Below are 20,974 nucleotides of genomic sequence, written 5' to 3'. Positions count from 1 at the left end.
ATAATTTCCCTCTACACCAAAACTCATCTCACTGGATAACATACTGGAAGTCTGGTATCTTACATTAAAACCTTAAGTCACATATTGTTCTGTTTAATTTCTGCCTGCATCTCTTCATTAATAAGTGGCATAAATCGTATTTCAGAAAATAATACTACTTAGGTCCTCCCCTTAAGCTTCCTTTTTAATAATCTGAGTTTAACATGAAGATTCTGGTTTTCTTTTAGATATGTTCCTCATCACCCTATAGGTAACAACAATTGCTCCCTCTAGCATTGTCTCAAGCTGGGATGTGGGATCCATGCATCAAGGAAGCAACATAATGATTTGTTTGAGTCGAGACTGCAGAAGTAAAACGTTTAGCTGTGTGAGCTGGTGTAGGGTAAGAGGGGTGACCTTCTTTGTGGACCCGCTAGGCTCATCATAGGCACCTCCAACCTCCATGTCATCCCCTCCTTTAATTCTCCTCTTGAATCTGGCCTAGTGAACAAAATAATCAAATTGGCTAATGCAACAATTGTCGTCTACTTTCTCTCTCTCTCTCTCTCTCTTCCCTCCTTCCCTGACAGGGTACTGGATTGTATGTGATGGCTCCTGCCCCACTATCAGAGCATGGTTTCTGATCCTCTAACAGACCCAGCCTCCTCCTCCTAGGTGCCAGGTCTTCTATCCTATTCTGATCAGCAGTGTGTAGCAGCACCTCTATAAAACGAGTTCCTCTTCAATTGTTTTGAAGCATTGCCAGTTGCTCACTAAGGCTGACCACTTCAGCCTTCAGTGCACCGACTTGCAGTTAGTTGTTGCAGCTGGAATCCACTTAGAATCTGGGCCTAGAATGTAACTTTCGCACAACTCCAAACATGAGCGTTTCATTTTTGTGCAATTTTAAATTAGTTTTAAGTTTGTTTGAGTTTTTTTAAAAATAAACTTAAGGAAAATTGGAAAAATAAACCTCCTTCAGTTAGCCTTCTTGAATTCACCCCTTCACTTGAGAAACCTTACCCCATTTCCAGCTTGTGCTGCTGTACTCTCACGAGTTTCATCTTTCAAACATTTGTTTCAATTGGCCAGTTAGCCCCAGCCATAGTTTCTAACACTTGGCCACTGATCTGCTAGCAATGGGCTGACATTTAATAGCTAACTGACATACAGATTATTCAAGTTTAAAACTTAAGCATAAATTTCATTTTCAGTTCAAGTTCCAAATAATAAAAAGTGCACCATTTCTGCTAACCTCTGAATTCCCATTTTGACCCAAGTATCAAAGCATATTTAAATATTTGGTGGTCAAGTGCAACACTGGGTGTTTGTCTGTTTTTAAAAGACTATTCCCAATGATTTTTTAAAAATCCCTGTAAAGTGCACAAAGCAAATTCAATTTTTAGCAGTGCTTTGAATCCTGAAATTATGGCAATTAAAATAAAGGGTGGGATCTTTTGCTCGGCGTGCGGTGTGTGTCCGATACACCCCAGCATGAAATAAAGTGCACTGACGTCGGCTGTGCATGCCGATGTCTACCCACCCTCTTGTGATAGTTAGGTTGGTGGGTGTGCTTTGGAGCCGGCAGCACGCCCGCTGACGATTAAAGGGCGTATTAAAGCCATTAAGTTAACAATTGTCCTGAATTTTTCACTGCCCTTTCAACCTAAAGTTGAACGGGCAGACGAAAAAGCCAAACAGTCTTTGCATTTTTTGGAAACTTCATCCACGGGCGGGAAGAGGTTTCCTAAAGCAAATAAAAGTTTTACACTTGAATTAAAAACATATCCCTTCATGTGACAGAGTCACATGAGGGGACATGTTTTGTGACATTTGTATTTTGTTTTTTTTTTTAAAACAGTGCTTCATCTCCCTGAGGCAGCTCTGTGTCTCAGGGAGATTGAAGTGCTCTTTTGCATGCACTAGGCCCACTTGCATTCCCCCCCCCCCCCACCGCCTGCACACGCAGTGCTGAGTGCTGCCGCTCGTGTTCCACGCTGGGCGGGCCTTAATTGGCCCACCCACGTAAAATCATGGTGTGATGCCAATCATGGGCGGTGGTTGGCTTCCCGACCACCCCTTCCGACCACCCCTGCTGAGTGCAAATTCTGCCCAAAGACTTTCTCGACTGCCTTTAATCCCTTTAGCTCTATATAATTTTCAAATTAGAGTATATGCAAACTTTGCACCTCGTTATAATTTATTATCTCCCTTTGCAGCATTGTTGCCCAGGTTTTAGAAGATAACAAACTGCCTGGAGCCATTTGTTCCCTTGCATGCGGTGGTACTGATGTTGGGTAAGTGAATAAGGAGTAATGACAACAGGCATAATGTTTATGCTCTTGAAATGTCTGAGGTGTGTTTATTGATCATCGTTCTATTCATCAGTGCAATAATACTTCAGGAAAAAACTTTTTTAAAGATGTTTGTTGCAATTGGTCATGTGCAAGTTTTTCAGTTAAATAATGATGAGAGAGTGATGAATTCTTGCAGTAAGATGTCTTCTGTACTTTTTAATCCTGAGTGTCTGAACATGCATTGTAATGTTTGACAGAAATGTTTGAACTTAAAGAAAAATCTGTTTTCTATGAAGTAAAAAAAAATCATAAAATTAACCAGAAGTTATAATTTTTTGTAAAATTCAAATGTATTATGGGAGAACATGCCCCTGGACCCCCTCAGAATACATAAGTTATTTTATTCGTTCATGGGATGTGAGCATTGCTAACTAGGTCAGCATTTATTGCCCATCCCTAATTGCCATTGAGCTGCCACTTTGAACCACTGCAGTCTTTTTGTGTAGGTAGGTACACCCACCGTGCTGTTAGGGAGTTCTAGGATTTTGTCTCCGCGACAGTGCAGGAATGGCAATAAAGTTCCAAGTCAGGGTAGTGTGTGGCTTGGAGGGGAACTTGCAGGTAGTGGTATTCCCATGTATTTTCTGCCTTGCCCTTCTATGTGGTAGAGGTCATGGGTTTGGAAGGTGCTGTCAAAGGAGTCTTGGTGAGCTCCTGCAGTGCACCTTGTAGATGGTACACACTGCCAACACTGTGCGATGATGGTGGAGGGAGTGAATGTTTAAGGTGTTGGATAGGCTACCAGTCAAACCAGCTGCTTTGTCTTGATTGTTGTCAAATTTCTTGAGTGTTGTTGGAGCTGCACCCATCCAAGAATATTCCATCACACTCCTATCTTGTAGATGCTCGACAAGCTCTGGAGAGTCAGGAGGTGAGTTCCTCACTGCAGAATTCCTAGCCTCTGACCTGCTTTTATAGTCGGAGTACTTATAAGGCTGGTCCAGTTGCTACAGAGAACTTGTCATTTGGAAGAACATTACGTGTATGATGTTTAATTTGCTGTTGACTATCTTGGTCACATTGACCCACTTTTCTTCGGCTTCGTGCAGTACAATTCTTTTCAAGTGTGGTTCACGTAGTATATTTTCACATTTTTGATACTTGTAGTTAGGGAAGCCTTTAATTTGTTTACAGGTTGTGGGTATTGCTGACAAGGCCAGCATTTATTGCCCCAATCCCTAACTGACCTTGAGAAACTTGTGGTGAGTCATGACCTTTGAACTGCTGTGGTCTGTCTGGTTTAGGTACATACACAGTGCTGTTAAGGAGGGAGTTCCAGGATTTTGATCCAGTGACAATGAAGGAATGGTAAAATACGTCCTAGTCTGGACTATGTATGACTTGTAGGGATACTCAGAAGTGATTGTGTTCCTATGCACCTGCTGCCGATGTCCTAGTTGATAGAGGTCTTGGCTTTAGAAGGTGTTGTCAAAGGAGTGTTAGTCAGTTGCTGTAGTTCATCTTGTAGACGGTACACACTGCAGGGCCCATGGTAGTGAGCTGTCTTCTTGAACTGCTGCAGTCCATGTGGTGTAGGTACACCCACAGTGTTGTTAGGGAGGGAGTTCCTTGACTTTGACCCAACAACAGTGAAGAAACGGGGATATATTTCCAAGTCAGGATGGTGAGTGACTTGGGAAGGGAACCTGCAGGCGGTGTTGTTCCCATCCGTCTCCTGCTCTTGTCCTTCTAGATGGTAGCGATCGTGGGTTTGGAAGGTGCTGTCTAAGGAGCCTTGGTGAATTCCTGCAGTGCATCTTGTAGATGGTACACACTGCTGCCACTATTCATCTGTGGTGGAGTGTGTGAATGTTTGTGGATGGGATGCCAATGAAGGGTCAGTGTTGTGTGAAAGCAAAACATGAGAACAGGTTAGAGAATGGCCCTTGTGGGAGGAGGGGGAGTTGAAGAAATAACATTTTAAATATCAAAATAGAGGACAGAGTTCATGGTCTGAAGTTGTTGATCTCCATGTTGAGTCCAGAAGGCTGCGAAGTGCTATTCAGCTTGGGTTGGGCTTCACTGGAATATTGTAGCAGGCCGAGGACAGAAATGTGAGCATGAGAGCCAAGTGATGAATTGAAATGGCAAGTGGCAGGAAATTCGGGGTCCTGCTTGTGGACTGAGCGAAGGTGTTCTGCAAAGTGGTCATCCAGTCTGCGTTTGGTCTCCTCAATTTCTTCTACTAGACATTGTTCTTTCAAATAAATCTAGAGAATCAGTGCTCATGTGTCATTAAATTATGTAGAAGTTACTCCAGATGCTTAGTAGTAGATGAATTGAGTTAACGTCCATGGGAGTTGGGAGTTTCACAGTTTAAATCACCTCTTTACTCTTGATGTTCCCTTGAACAGAACAATTAAACAATTTTGTTCTTTGTAAAATGGTTCACATCAACCTCCAAATAATAACTTGGGCTTAGCTTAATGTTCAGCATCAGCATTTTTAGAATAGATAATATTCACTGCACATAAAGGTTAGTGGAAGTATAAATAGAAGAGCTGAAATATACAAGTCACTGGTGAAGAATAATTTACTGACTGATGCTCTTACTGTGGCTAATCATTTGCTGGTTCAAACAATTCTGGTTATATAAACATTATGAGCTTGAAATTCCATGGGCCTGCCAGTGTTTGAAGGTTTAGTGAGAGTGACCTTCATTTGTATAAGGCCTGGCAGAATCTTAAAATAGTTACAGTACAGGAGGAGGCTATTTAGCCCATTGTATCTGTGCCTGCTCTCTGCATAAGAACACGGCTAGTCCCACTCCCTTGTACCTACCCCACAGCCCTGCAAACTCTCTCTCTTCAGGTGATATCCAATTGCCCTTTAAACTTCATATTTGAATCTGCCCCCACCACACTCCCGGGCAGTGCATTCCAGATCCTAATCAATTGCTGCATAAAAAAGTTTTTCCTTTTGTTTTAATTATTATACCCACAACAATCTCTCCGAAGTCTGGTGACCTCATAGCCAGGAATTCCAATTTCCCTTCTTTCCAGAATTCTCACTCTTCAGTCTCACTTTAGATTGAATAGGTATCTCGCAAATACAATCCCTCTGCAAAGTACAAGGCTCGTTACACTATCTATACAGTCCCTCATCCCTGAGACCATTCTTGTAAATCATTTTTGGACCCTCTCTAAAGCCTTCACATCCATCCTATCTGCAGTGCCCAGAATTGGACATCATACTCCAATTGCAGCCAAACCAGAGTTTTACAAAGGTTCATCATACCTCCTTGTTTTGTACTGTATGCCTCTGTTAATGAAGTCCAGGATCTTATGTGCCTTTTTAACTAATTTCTTGGCCTGCCCTGTCACCTTAAACAATTTGTGTACAAGTACAACCCACCCCCTCCAAGACTCTTTGTTCCTGCACCCTCTTTATAGTTGGATCCTTTATTTTGTATTACCTTTCCTTGTTCTGTCATTTCACAGTCTCTGCAGTAAATTTCACCTGCCACATGACTGCCCATTCCACCAGCCTGTCAATTTCCTCCCCACAATTCATCATACTTCCAAGTTTTGTATTTTTATGATCTTCGTAGAGACCTATAATGTTTAAAAAGGAATTCAAACTTCCAATTAATAACAAAGTATGACATGTCAAGATTTCAAGTTTTAAGACATTTACTTAATGAATGGCAAAAATTCTATCAAATAAACACCATCTTTGTAGGCAATTTATACTTTTAAATCATAAAACAGAATACCCACCTTTTTATTCTTAGCCGTGGGTATTTTCACCTTAAATCAGTATCCTCTGGTTTTGACCTTTGTGCCAATGGGAACAGTTTGCCCCTTTGTACTTTGCCTAGAACATGATTTGTGACCATCTCTATCAAACCTCCTCTCAACCTTCTTTTCTCTAAGGGAAACAACCCAAGCTTCTCCAATCTATTCACGTGGTTTCTCATCCTTGGAACCATTTTTGTAAATACTTTCTGTACTCTTTCCAATGCCTTCACATCCTTCCCACAATGCACTGTACAGAATTGGTCACAATATACCAGTTGAGGCCAAGCCAGTGTTTTATAAAGGTTCTCCATAACTTATTTGCTTTTGTGCTTTTCTTTTTAAATTAATCCCAGTATCTTGTATGGCTTATCAATCCGGTGCTTTCTCAATCTGCTGTCCCACCTTCCATGATTTGTACAAATCTCTCTACCTCTGCACCCCCTTAAAAATAAAGATTACAATTCTGTATAGTTTTTCCCCATTCTTTGTATCAAAATCTATCTCACTTCTCTGCATTAAATTTTATCTGCTACTTGTCTGCCCATCCGCCATCTGTCTATGTCTTCCAAACAGTCCACAATATTTTCCCAAGTTTTGTATCATCTGCTAATTTTGAAATTGTGCTGTGTACACCCAATTTTGCATCATTAATATAAATCGAGAACAACTGTGGCCCTAGTATTGACCCCTGGTGAGCTCCATTGTATACCACTCTTCAGTTCAAGAAATAACCATCCAAAGCTACTCTATTAACTATCACTCAGCAAACTCTGTATCCAAGTTGTCACTGTCCCATGTTCTTATGTTCTTATCAGCTGAGGAAAGGCGTTAGGTGCTATTCAGCAGGTTTATTTGCCTATTTTTGACCTGGTACTATGAGATTTCGTAGCTTCTAGAGTCAATGTTGAAGACTCAAAGGGTCACAGCCTCCCAGCTGTATAGCACTCTACCACCACTGCTAGTGGGCCTAACCTGCTATAAGGATGGGAATAGTGATGGAGGAGTCTGGAATGTTGGCTGAAAGATATGATTCTGTAAGTATGACTATGTGAGGCTATTGCATGACTAATCTTTACGATTGCTCTCCTGGTTTTGGCATACGGTACCAGATGTTAGTTTGGAGGACGTTTGAGTGCTGTTGTTGTTTCCGGTACCTAGCTCAATGCCAGGTGGTTTATCCCGCCCTCGCCTGTGATTTGGGTTGCTCATTGATCCAAGCCTTCTGGCAACAGCCATTGCTCCCGGTGCCGCTGACGGGCAATGGAGAGCAGTTGGTCACTAGCCGGCAGCTCTTGGGCAGGATTTTTGCCCCTAGGATCCTAAATCCTGGGGAAGGCCCGACCCCGGCTAGTCAAGTTCCTGATGGATCCACCGCCCCACCCCCAACAATGGAGGCGATGCAGAGATTCTGCCAGTTCTCCAGCTAGCTTTCTTCAATAATTGATTGAAGTTGCTTGGAGCCAGCTGGACAAACTTCCCTGAATTTATACTTGAGTACTCCTAGAAGATAATTGACATTCTAAAGCTGTTTTTGATTTTGATTTCAGTGCGGCAATGAGCAAAGATGAGCGAATAAGCCTCCTGTCTTTTACTGGTAGCACAAATGTGGGAAAACATGTATCGTTAGTGGTTCAAGAGCGATTTGGTAAGTGGTTGTGATAGATGCAGCAGTTAAACTTGTATATATTTTCCGAACAAAACTAATGAAGTTAATAAGAAATTGGTTAGCTGTTCATGACTTAACAGTTTTGTGGAATTGGATTAGAATGATTTTTTTTTCTCTTTCTCCACCTCTAGGGCGACAGCTTCTGGAGCTTGGTGGCAACAATGCTATCATTGGTAATGTGTGTGTTTTGATCAAGTGTAGCCTTTGTGCACACAGCCATGTTTTCAGATTGGAGGGACATGTTCTGTCTAAGGGAAAGAAACAAAGCACATAGAGGTCCAGGATAGCCATTTAGTAGTCTTTTCTTCTTCACTTGAAATAAAATTAGGAACTCAAACAAAAATACATTGACAACCATACAGGCTGGGGATTGGAGTTTGAAACAGAATAGTGACATCTCATGAAACTACACGCTTATGCATCAAGGAGTTACAAAGGCACATTATTTTGAACCTGAATGGGTATAAGTAATAGCACAGTCAAATCTTGAATATTAAGCCCTCTAGTCTTGTTGCAACCAAATGTATTGGGTGCCATTCTAAGATATCATTCTCTTTTATAGATATTGCTACAGTATCAATGACATAATTTATAAGCAGGGCTTTGTTGCAAGCCTGTGACTTTACGAAGAAGGGAATCAAGGGGTATCGGAGGTAGGCAGGATAGTGGCATTGAGGCCACAATCCAATCAGCCATGATCTTACTGAATGGTGGAGCAGCTTGAGAGGCCAAATGGCCTGCTCCTGCCCCTAATTTATTAGTTTGAACATATGTTCTTATAGGGTGGAATTGAATATTTGTGACATGGGTCTTACCTGCAGGCACTTATGTGGCTGCCATCGTTCCTTCCCTGGGATTAAGGATCCTGGGGACAGAAATTCCACCCCTCCCCCTTGCACCACTCGAAGCAGTGGCAACTGCCAGCAGTGCAGTCACCAGAGGCCCAGGATCAAAGAGGGACCTGAGGCCAAAGGTGATTGAGGGCGGGTTGGGGGCCACAGAAGCGTGGGATAGATGGGGGATGGTTGGAAGCAAGGGCTGGGGAGGTGGGCGATGGCTTTCAGGGAATTCCCCTTCCTGATGCAAGGTCCTTTGATCAGGCACTGTGCCTTTGCATGGAAGCTCCCAAGTCCACCACCCCCCCTCCGCCCAGTGCTCAGTTTCTCACGTGGCAACTCCCCCACCAGCTGATGGTTGAATTCCAACGGCAGCAGGGTGAGACCTAATGCCCACTTGAGGGCCTCAATTAGTATCTGGACAGGAAGTCCGTCCGTGAACCTTTTCCACCCCAGACTTAAGTCAGTGAAAGTGGGAAGGAGGGTGAGAACCCACATCCTCCCACCTGATTAATTACCCTTTCGCCTCAAAATTTGCCGCTGGGAAGGGCATTAAATTCTGCCGTAAATTTTCCCCATTAGAGATCCAATGCCATCTTGGGTTCACTGTTGAGGATTAACTCCAGTAAATGATTTTATCTAATTCTCTCTGTAATATGTGGTAGCATGCTATAAGAAAACAATCAAGAACATTTCAGCTCTGCCCTTCAATATTTGGCTGACCATCATTAAGCCTTCAAATAACTTGTGCATTAAATGTAATTCCTTCCAACTTGCATTGAAAGGGAACCAATCCATTAAAAAGTAGAACAGATTTTTTTCTACTAGAATAAAAACAAAATGCTGGAAAAACTCAGCAGGTCTGGCAGCATCTGAAAGAGAGAGAAACAGTTAATGTTTCAAGTTTGTATGAGCCTTCAGAGCTGAAGAGAGGGAGAAATGTGATGGACGTTGAAGAGATGGGTGGAGCAGAATAGGTCAGGGATAGATGGGAGCTCAGGAGAGATTTGACAAAGATGTCATGGACACAATTCAAAGGAGTTGGTAATGATTGTGTTAAAGACTAAGGCAGGTGTTAATAGTGGCATGAAGGTCAGTTAGCAGCATGTGTTAATGGCAGAACAAGGGTCAGCGCTCTCTGAAAGCAAAACATGGGAACAGGTTAGAGACTGGCCCATATGGGAGGAGGGGGAGCTAGAGAAACAATATTTTAAATATCAAAATGGAGGACAGAGTTCATGGTCTGAAGTTGTTGATCTCCATGTTGAGTCCAGAAGGCTGCGAAGTGCTATTCAGCTTGGGTTGGGCTTCACTGGAATATTGTAGCAGGCCAAGGACAGAAATGTGAGCATGAGAGCCAAGTGATGAATTGAAATGGCAAGTGGCAGGAAATTCGGGGTCCTGCTTGTGGACCGAGCGAAGGTGTTCTGCAAAGTGGTCATCCAGTCTGCGTTTGGTCTCCTCAATTTCTTCTACTAGACATTGTTCTTTCAAATAAATCTAGAGAATCAGTGCTCATGTGTCATTAAATTGTGTAGAAGTTACTCCAGATGCCTATTAGTAGATGAATTGAGTTAAAGTCCATGGGAGTTGGGAGTTTCACAGTTTAAATCACCTCTTTACTCTTGATGTTCCCTTGAACAGAACAATTAAACAAATGTTTGGCTTTTGTTCTTTGTAAAATGGTTCACATCAACCTCCAAATAATAACTTGGGCTTAGCTTAATTTCAGCATCAGCATTTTTAGAATAGATAACATTCACCGCACATAAAGGTTAGTGGAAGCGTAAATCGAAGAGCTGAAATATACAAGTCACTGGTGAAGAATAATTTACTGACTGATGCTCTTACTGTGGCTAATCATTTGCTGGTTCAAACAATTCTGGTTATGTAAACATTATGAGCTTGAAATTCCATGGGCCTGCCAGTGTTTGAAGGTTTAGTGAGAGTGACCTTCATTTGTATAAGGCCTGGCAGAATCTTAAAATAGTTACAGTACAGGAGGAGGCTATTTAGCCCATTGTATCTGTGCCTGCTCTCTGCATAAGAACACGGCTAGTCCCACTCCCTTGTACCTACCCCACAGCCCTGCAAACTCTCTCTCTTCAGGTGATATCCAATTGCCCTTTAAACTTCATATTTGAATCTGCCCCCACCACACTCCCGGGCAGTGCATTCCAGATCCTAATCAATTGCTGCATAAAAAAGTTTTTCCTTTTGTTTTAATTATTATACCCATAACGATCTCTCCGAAGTCTGGTGACCCCATAGCCAGGAATTCCAATTTCCCTTCTTTCCAGAATTCTCACTCTTCAGTCTCACTTTAGATTAAACAGGATATCTCACAAATACAATCCCTCTGCAAAGTACAAGGCTCGTCACACTATCTATACAGTCCCTCATCCCTGAGACCATTCTTGTAAATCATTTTTGGACCCTCTCTAAAGCCTTCACATCCATCCTATCTGCAGTGCCCAGAATTGGACATCATACTCCAATTGCAGCCAAACCAGTATTTTACGAAGATTCATCATACTTCCTTATTTTATACTGTATGCCTCTGTTAATGAAGTCCAGGATCTTATGTGCCTTTTTAACTAATTTCTTGGCCTGCCCTGTCACCTTAAACAATTTGTGTACAAATACCACCCACCCAAGACTCTTTGTTCCTGCACCCTCTTTATAGTTGGATCCTTTATTTTGTATTGCCTTTCCTTGTTTTATCATTTCACAGTCTCTGCAGTAAATTTCATCTGCCACATGACTGCCCATTCCACCAGCCTGTCAATTTCCTCCCCACAATTCTTCATACTTCCAAGTTTTGTATTTTTATGATCTTCGTAGAGACCTATAATGTTTAAAAAGGAATTCAAACTTCCAATTAATAACTGAAAGAATGACATGTCAAGATTTCAAGTTTTAAGACATTTACTTAATGAATGACAAAAATTCTATCAAATAAACACCATCTTTGTAGGCAATTTATACTTTTAAATCATAAAACAGAATACCCACCTTCTTATACTTAGCCAACCAGAAAAAAAAACACTTCACAGGTATACTTTACATTGTCCTTTATGTAGCCATTCAATTTTCCCAGTATCAGTCCAAAGTGATGCTTAGCACCTGGGGGTTTATTCTAGTCATTTTGTTTTCTCAGCCTGGTAATTTGTAATCTCACAATGAGGTTTTCTTTTCCTGGAGACTTTCCCTTTAGCCCATGTTGGGTGACTCTTCCAGTCTCTCTCTGTAACCCTCCACATATCTGGTCCGTTCAATCCAAGCGTGAGCTTCCAGCTGCATTCCTGTGTGGTGAATCATTGAGTCTTTTTTAGCCTCTTGCTGCTCCCTCTCTCCCAGATCCAGGCAAATTCAAAAACACCTGTATTATGCAGTGATATTCTAGGAAAGCCTGTAACCTGATATTTACAGTAGCTTCCTCTGCCTCTTTCCCCATGGCAATGTGCATCACATGGGCCTTGTATCTAGGCAGAAAGGCTATCCTTGAGAGCCTAACTCTCTTTCATCTTAGAACTTATTGGATAGTTTAAAGCTCAGCTGTTTACAGCTGGACATTCTCAACATTTTTCTGGGACATTGGAGACTCTCAGTCTCCACTATTACTGCTGCCATTGTCTCCAAGCAAAAATACCTTGTACCTTCTTCCCAATAAAACATACTAAGCCTTCCTTTGATCTCTAACAATCAGGCCTACTGTCGGACAGACTTCAGAACAGGTCACATGACCTCCTTCACTTTACCTTAAATTTAAAGATGCATTTTCCAAAACATACAATATTACCTGCAAGTTTTGAAATTTGCCCACCCATGTGTAGATCATTAATATAGATCATGAAAAGTAATACCGACACCTGGGGAACCCCACTGTATAACTTCCTCCTAATCTAAAAAAACAAATATTCACCACTGCTGTTTCCTGCTACCCAGCCAAGTTTGTATTCTCGCTGTCACTGGCCCTTTCATTTCTTGTGCTTCAACTTTGGTGGCAAGTCTATTATGTTGCACTTTATCAAATGCCTTTAGTATATCCATGTACACCACCATCAGCATTATTCTTGTTAGCACTTTATGTTGCCTCATCAGAAAACTCAATTAAACATGATTTGCATTTAAAAAAAATTGTGACAACTTTCCTTACTTAATCTACACCTGTCCAAGTGTTAGTCAATTTTATACTAACTGGCCTGTATATGTCGGATTTATCATGACACCATTTTTGATCAAGGGTGCAAGGTTTGCAATTCACCACTCCTCTGGCACACCCCCATAAAAAAGGAAGGTTGGAAGATTATGGCCAGCACCCCCACAATTTCATCCCTTACTTCCCTCCGTATCCTTGGATGTATCCCATCTGGTCCTGGTAATTTATCAATTTTGAAGTTTAGACAACCTTTCCAATACTTCATTTACCAATAGTTAGCCATGTTGTTTCTCAACCACCCCCACTTTCACTGTGATTTTGGCAGCATCATCTTCCTTGGTCAATACAGATGCAAAGTAGTCATTTAGTAACTCATCTATGCCCTCTGTCTCCATGCATAGATCTACATTTTGATTGCTAATTGTCCCCACCCTCCTTTTACTGCCCTTTTACTATTTTTATGTCTTTGGAAGACTTTGGATTCCCTTTTATGTTAGCTGCCAGTCTCTTTACTTCTCTTACTTGCTTTTTCATTTCCCCTTTGAATTTTCTACACCTGGCCTGGTTCTCATTTGTTTTAATCAACCTGACATCTGTCAAATGTGCTGTTTTCCTGCTTCATCTTATTCTCTATCCCTTTTTCACCATCCAGGGAGCTCTGGCTTTGGTTGCCCTACCTTTTCCCCCGACTGGGAGTGGAACCTCAACTGTACCTGAACCATCTCCTCTTAAAGGCAGCCCATTGTTCCATTACAGTTTCACTTGCCAATCTTTGATTTCAATTTCCCTGGGACAAATTCGTTCTCACCCCACTAAAATTGGCCCTCTCAAATTAGGTGATTTTTACCCAGAATAGTTTCTTGTCTTTTTCCATAGCTAATCTAAACTTTGTGATACAATATTCACTGTTCTCTACTGATAGTTGATCCACTTGACCCACTTCATTTCCCACCACCATATCCAGCAATGCCTCCTTCCTCTTGGGCTGTATACCTACCGATTAAGGAAATTCTCCAGAACAAATTTAGAAATCTTTCCCCTTTCAATCCTTTACACTGGGATAATAATAGTATATATTAGGATAATTAAAATTCACCCATTAACACTCATCGACGTTTTTTGCATCTCTTTGCAATTTTCCTGAAAATCTGCTCTTGTATGTCTCTCCCATTAGTCAGTAGCCTATAGAATACGCCAAGTAGTATGATGTTTGTCTTATGTCTGTTGTTGCTTAAATCTAACCAAATAGATTCTGTCCTTGACCCCTCTAGGACATTCCCTCTGTCCAGCTGTGTAATATTACCCTTAATCAATACTGCCATCACTACTTTCTCTTCTTCCCTATTTTTTCCTGAACACCTTGTGACCAGTCTGTACCTTCTCTGAGCCAGGTCTCTGTTATTGTCACAAAATTGTATTCCTGAGAAGTTACCTGTGACTGCAGCTCACCAGCCTTATTTACCATGCTTTGCCTGTTCACATACATGCATTGTAAACCTAATTTAGACCTTATTGCATTTTCTTACTCTTGCACTTTTTTCTTCCTCCCATGCTCCCAGGGATACACATGACTTCAGCCGTGGCTGAAGATTTCCTCTTGCAAAGCAATGTGGAAACTTGCTTATAAGTCTGAGACCTGATGTAGCTGGGATACACCAATTCCTTGGCGGATCCACCAATTCCTGCTGAAGTCATGGTGGGAGACCAGCAGAATTCTGTGTGGAATTTCAGGGCCACTTGCTTTCTTGAAATGAATGATGCTTGAGTTAGAGATTCAAATTCCATACATGAATGGCATTTCAAAGAGTACAGGTGCCATCATCTGGTAAAAATCAAGTACTGCAAAACTGCAGACCTGACATTACTGGGCTTGACTTATGTTTTGGTTTATTTTATGGTGACTAGAGTTGAATCCCCAATTCAGTCACAAGACAAATCAGGTATTTGATTTTTAAAATGTTGTTGGCTTTCCACTGCATCTGTTGAAGAGTAACCCAAGCAATTTATTATGTTTTTTTTATTCTTTCATTGGATGTGGGCATCATTGGCAAGGCCTGTTGCCATAATGTCCATTGTAGTGCTTTCAGTTTTTTATTTTTCGCACAATATGAATGGAATGCACAACATAGAGCTGTTGGACACAGTACAAAGCACTTACAAGTGGAATAAAATAGCACTTATAGGTTGTAGAGTTTTTATCAATTGTGGAATCAGTGATATGTAACTTACCCATCATCTTGTATAACATTTTTATATAAGCTGTATTATGAAATTAAATACAATAGGCTAATTGCTTTTTGGAAAGCATTTCACTTCATTACTGGAAGAAAAACTGAGGATCAAGAATAGTATTGACTATTTGAGGAACACTGATAATCCAGGGAATGTGTATATAATTGACTAAAGATTATATGATAACTCAATGTATCTGTGGGAAACCAAATCTGATGTCAATCTTTAAAACATAAATAAGTACATGAAAAGATTAAACTCAAAATTACCATATAACCTCTGTGTAATTTCTTGGAGATGCTGAAATGAAAATGCCATTGTGTAGTTAATAAATTGCCATGTCATCAAATTGTCATTTCCTATAAGAACAGGACCGTGTAATGGCTAAAGATGCAGTTTAAAACATTTAATTAGGTTTCTGGAAAGGCTGACTAGTACTGGCTGGAGAGTAAACATCAGATGGAAAACCTTGTTGATGTATATCAAAAATCTGCAGATTGTGAGCAGATCTTGGAACAAGTTTGTTCTCTGACTAAATCTCTTCATGAAATTTAACTGATACTATCTTATTCCTGGCAGTGTTCGATGATGCTGATTTAAACATGGTAATTCCATCAGTTCTATTTGCTGCTGTGGGGACTGCAGGGCAGAGGTGCACAACAACTAGGCGTCTGGTGAGTTAGTACCCTCGTCTGTAATCTTTTTCCAAATAAGTATTTGCTAGACAAAACTACCAGCAATTTTTTTGAAGCAGGCTTGCTTGTTTAAACAAAAATACCCTTTTAACTGTGCAGAGCTTTTAAAATGTTAAATTATTTCAAGTTTCACAAATTGTACCTTCTCTCTTGTGGTCTTCTAGTTTTTACATGAAAGCATTCATGATAACGTGGTGGAAAAACTTGTGAAAGCTTACAAACAGGTCCGAATTGGAGATCCATTAGACTGTAAGTTTTATACCTTTTGTTGTATAGAACAATTAGATTAGATTGAAAATCACAACAAATGATGTGGCCTATTTAATAGGACGCTATGAAATCTCTCTCCTTTAAGCTGTTCAGAAAGGTAATTGAGCAGGTAGACTTGAGGTAGATTGATTAAAAGTTCAGTGCCAGTGGGGCCATTAAAAGATTCTGAACTGGACTGTAGCTGAAGCAGGCAGGCCCAATAGCAGCCTAACTGATAATTTAAAACTTAAAATGGAAAGCATAGGGCCTACTGTGCCAAGAAATTTTAAACCAGGGCTAGAGCTGAAGCGAGCAGGACCAACAGTAGCAGCATTAATGTCTCCATTAAAAAAATTAACACAAAGCTCAAATGAGGCTGGAAAAAGGGTTTAGCTTGTCACCTTGTACAATAAACAATTAAAACGCATGACATATCATTTAAACATGTGTGATCAAAGCCACGATTCATGAATAATATTTTTAAATTCTTCAGATTTCTTTTATTGTGCCTGTTCCTGGTTGTGAAGATGAGATAATGCTTTAGTTAAGATTAGATGACAACTAAAATGTGATGGCAGTACCTGCTTCCATTTACTTTTTTAATAGCTACCCCTGTCCTCCCACCAGAGGTCACGTGAATCGCCCAACTCGAGTTTCCACCACCTCACTAGCCGTACCTCTCCCTTTCTGGTTCTCCTCTTTGTTCTCTCTTCCTCTTCACAGTCTAGGCTAGACACACAGTCTAGGCTAGACACACAATTCTCATGGTCACCTCTCCCAGCCTAACGTTGCTGCCTGTTCTCTTTGCCATTTCTTTTCACCCAGTTGGATGCGGTAGCGATAGAAGCTGGGGGACTTTGGATTCTTTACTTTTGTTGCCATGCATACCCTCTAGCCACCCCCAACACCTTTGCCATGTCTTGTGGTGCTAGAGGGAACTGGTTGACAGCACCATCACAGAAACTGGTCCCAGAGGTAGGCAAGTACACATGGCTGCAGTGAGAGACCACTGACAGCTAGGATGTGCAAACTAGGAGGTGAGAATAGTGGCACCACAAACATCAGCTAGCAGAACCACAGGTACAAAACACCCAGGTAAACTTGCAAACCGTGTGCAATCCACCATCACAAATCAAGGGGATACAAATGCATCAGGGGAGAAGGGCAGTGTCTAGAAAGGGATCATGAGCAATACTATGGGAGATCTCCTGGTATTGTTTTCCTTAGCCTTATGCTTTTCCTTAGAAATTTAAAATGTACAAATTGTTACCAAAATGTTTTCTGCAGTTGTTCCCCTGCACAGTTGTTGAAATATTACAGCACTAGGCATAAAAGCTGATTGTGAATTTGAGTCCAACGACACAAATGACCTCTCATCTGCAGTGGACTCATAGCTTGATTGCTGCTGATTTACGAGTCAGCTTTTAATATTTGAAACAATTGTTTAAATGCCATATTCCAGTTTTTAGATGGCTCTGTACTAGCACAGTAAATATTATGGTTTTTATTTCAGCTGATACTTTATATGGCCCCCTCCATACTAAGCAGGCAGTGGATATGTACAAGAATGCTGTGGAACAGGCCAAGCAGCAAGGCGGTACTGTGGCTTGTGGTGGAAAGGTAAGACCTCTGCCTCAAACAACGGGATGAAATGAGAAATAAGGGAACTGTGAGTCAGAAAGATGTTGCAGAGGTAGGGTGGAGTGAGGCAATGAAGGGCTTTGAAGACGATGATGATTTAAAATTTACTGTATTGGAAATCAGTGCATTCATCTGTGAGAATGGAATTAATGGATGCGTAGAGCTTATTGTCTGACAAAATATGAACAACTGCAATTTGGCCAAGTGGTTTATGGAGTGTGTACTGAGGAAGAAAGGTATTGGATAATGTGTCTGGATGTGGATTTCAGTGGTCCAGGAGCTAAGGCAGAGGTGAAAATGGGCAATGTTGCAGAAGTGGAAATAAGCAGTTGTGTAATGGATGAAGAATTTGTGGTGGATGGGGAGAGCAATGGCTTCAGGACTTCCTCCCATTCTGAGGAAGGTATAACTGATATCAAATAAGAAGCTGACAGCACAGAGGTGTGTCAGAGCGGCTTTTCAGTCACTTTGGTTTGGTGGTGCTCTTATCATTCAGCGCTTAGTAAATGGGCCATCTCTTAATTACAAGGGTGGTGCAGCCCAGTCCAACATGACAGAATCACCAGATTTTGTAAGTAGTGCTTCACTAAGGTGGGAAACCAGATCAATGCTGGTAGGGACTTAGCTCTGGATATTTAACTATTATCCAATTGATTCTGCCTGAACTGACAAACTCCTGCAGGAAATGCAAGTCAAGAATATCTAAGCTTGAATTTAAATTGGAATCATCTTTTCTTTTTGTGTAAGCATAGTTATTGGGGGAAAAGAAAATAACAGATTCATTAACATTGACTGCTGTTGTCTTGTGATAGGTAATTGATCGTCCAGGGAACTATGTGGAACCAACAATTGTAACTGGACTTCCCCACAATGCAAGCATTGTTCACACTGAGACATTTGCACCCGTTCTATATGTGCTTAAATTTAAGGTAAAGCAAGTTTATAATTAAAAATTTAATACAGTTTAAAATGCAGCATGACAGAACACCAGACCTGTGAACCTTTTGCACTATCTCCATTTAATCTCGAATGGCTCCGTATTGAAATAAAATGCTGATTGTTTGCAATTGAGGAAATGTATCATAGTTGCTTTTTGTTAGTGTTTTTATTACTGCGCAGGAACTTGTGGAGCATTTTGATTAAGGTGGCAGTGGTTCATGCAAAAGCCTTGCAATCCATTGAGGACTAATGTGTAGTATACAATGTTTGGCACAAACATTCTGCTTTCTGTGTTATTAACTCTTCTTCACTGCTTTACATCTCCTAACATTGAATTATCTTTACAGTCTGAAGAAGAAGCATTTGCATGGAACAATGAGGTCAAACAGGGTCTCTCTAGTAGCATCTTCACCAAGGATGTAGGCAGAATGTTCCGTTGGATGGGGTAACCTCTTATGTATTTGCTGAGAAAATAGTTTTCAATAATGTGTGCAAGTGTCAAGTGCTGTACTGATACAGCTGTTTGTAAGCATAGAATAAGAAGCATTGGTTCTCACACCTCCAGCCAATAGTAATGCTTTCATTTATGTAAAGGTTTTGACCACAATATATCATTTTTCTTTTTTGGAGCAGTGACTACTAAATTGTGAAACAGAAACACAAAAAGATGGAACTATGCAACAGGCTGGTTGGCATCTGAATTTGTTTCTCAGTTGCCCTTTCATTGGACACATTAATTTTTCTTAACAGATGCTAAATGACTAGCTGTGAATTAGCAATTTTTCAGATTTCAAATTGTTTACTGTTGCATTTTCTCTGAAATTATACTTAGTTGCATGGTAGTACAGAACTTGAAGATTGCTTAAAAAAATGTTGCTGAAGCTTTTCATCTTGCACTCATCAGGACAAATACAAGAATGGCAAATTTCAAATGATCGCAACAATTTATACTAGAGAAAAGGATTGCCGATTGGTTGGCAAGTTGACTGTGGCTGAAGCATTGCCATGGAGAAAGCAAAGGGAACTATAGGCTCCTCATGCTCCCAGGTAATTCAAAAAATGTGCAAGGATTGAACATATTCCTTTTGTTTGCAAAGAACACGTCCCTGTGAATGAATGTATGTCACTTCTAGCAAGTATAAATGAGCCATGTTATGAACTTGACTAATTATCTTAAATTGGTTGTTCGTGTAGCTATTAGTGCACTTGGGATTGTTCAGTAAATGCTGCCCAGATGCTGAATCACTTCTAACAGTAGACGTTTTGGGTTCTGCAAGTGTGGGCTGGTTGAGTACAGTCTATACTCTGCCTGTAACAAATAGCCAGAGGAACATGTTTTATTCAATCTGCCAATTGGGATGTATGACCTACATACCAGGCATTGTAGCAGCACTGCAGGACAATGGCTATCCTGATCAGATCATTGTTCACTGTGTATAATGCAATCTTGCAAATAGGCCAAAGGCTGCCACTTTAAACCTGTAAAAGTGCCTTGTCTACCTCCAGTTATCCTGGAAAGGCATAACTTTAAAAATTTGAACAGGTTAAGCAAGCCTTTCATGCTGATGCTGCTACTATGCAGTGGTGACGTGAGTGGTATTTTCCACTAATAGGATGCTGCTGTCACCACACAATTGAGTAAGGTTGTTTATGAATTTCAGCGCTGGTGCAATACCAGGCACGTAGGCCATGTGTCCCAACAATTGGCTGATTAAAGCAAACATGTTGCTCTGGTTGTTCGTAATAGGCAGAGTGCAGGCCATACTCAACCAGCCCGCACTTGCAAAACCCAAAACAAAACATCTACCGTTAGATGTGATTCCACGATTAGGCAGCATTTGCTAAACAATCCTGAGTGTGTTAATATCTATACTAACAACCAATTTAAGATAATCAGTTGAGCTTGTAACATGGCTCATTTATGCTTGCTAGAAGCAGCATGCATTTGTACACAGAGACTTGTTGTCTGCAAATAAAAGGAATATATTTAAGCCTTGTGCATTTTTTGAATTATCTGGAAGCATGTGGAACCTATAGTTTCCTACTGTTTTTTTTTCTGTGGCAATGCTTTGGCCAATCAGAGTTGACTTGCCAACCAGTCAGTATAAGTTGTTATGATCATTTGAAATTTGGCATACTTGTGCTTGTCCTGATGAGTGCAAAACCAAAAGCTTTGTAACATTTCTCTCTTTTCAGCAATATTGAAATTATATTTGGTATCACATCATGCAAAACGCAGTAAAACAAAGCTGGAAGTGGTTTGAATTGTGCAGTATGCGAAATAATGGATTTAGAAGAGAAACATTCCAGTGTAATCTTCAGTTTGTCATTTGTTTCTCCTATTAAATTACCAACTTTTATTTCTGCTCAGACCTAAAGGTTCGGATTGTGGAATTGTAAATGTTAACATTCCAACCAGTGGAGCTGAAATCGGAGGAGCTTTTGGTAATGATTTTGTGTATTTTACGTATTTTTATT

General features: G+C 40.7%; 1 protein-coding gene across 1 annotated transcript in view; it reads left to right on the top strand.

Annotated features, from left to right (window-relative positions):
• aldh7a1 (aldehyde dehydrogenase 7 family, member A1) overlaps positions 1-20,974 on the top strand; it is a 61,434-nt gene that overhangs the window by 32,367 nt on the left and 8,093 nt on the right. Inside the window, exons 8-16 of the mRNA XM_041186702.1 lie at positions 2,199-2,276; positions 7,624-7,721; positions 7,874-7,915; positions 15,552-15,646; positions 15,832-15,916; positions 17,430-17,536; positions 18,370-18,486; positions 18,844-18,941; positions 20,868-20,941. Coding sequence (XP_041042636.1) covers positions 2,199-2,276; positions 7,624-7,721; positions 7,874-7,915; positions 15,552-15,646; positions 15,832-15,916; positions 17,430-17,536; positions 18,370-18,486; positions 18,844-18,941; positions 20,868-20,941 — 794 coding nt within the window. The remainder of the gene's footprint in view (positions 1-2,198; positions 2,277-7,623; positions 7,722-7,873; positions 7,916-15,551; positions 15,647-15,831; positions 15,917-17,429; positions 17,537-18,369; positions 18,487-18,843; positions 18,942-20,867; positions 20,942-20,974) is intronic.

Source organism: Carcharodon carcharias, chromosome 4 (genome assembly GCF_017639515.1).
Source record: "Carcharodon carcharias isolate sCarCar2 chromosome 4, sCarCar2.pri, whole genome shotgun sequence".
Taxonomy (NCBI): domain Eukaryota; kingdom Metazoa; phylum Chordata; class Chondrichthyes; order Lamniformes; family Lamnidae; genus Carcharodon; species Carcharodon carcharias.
The sequence above is the reverse complement of the archived record's forward strand: the minus strand, read 5'-3'. Positions and strand labels throughout refer to the sequence as shown.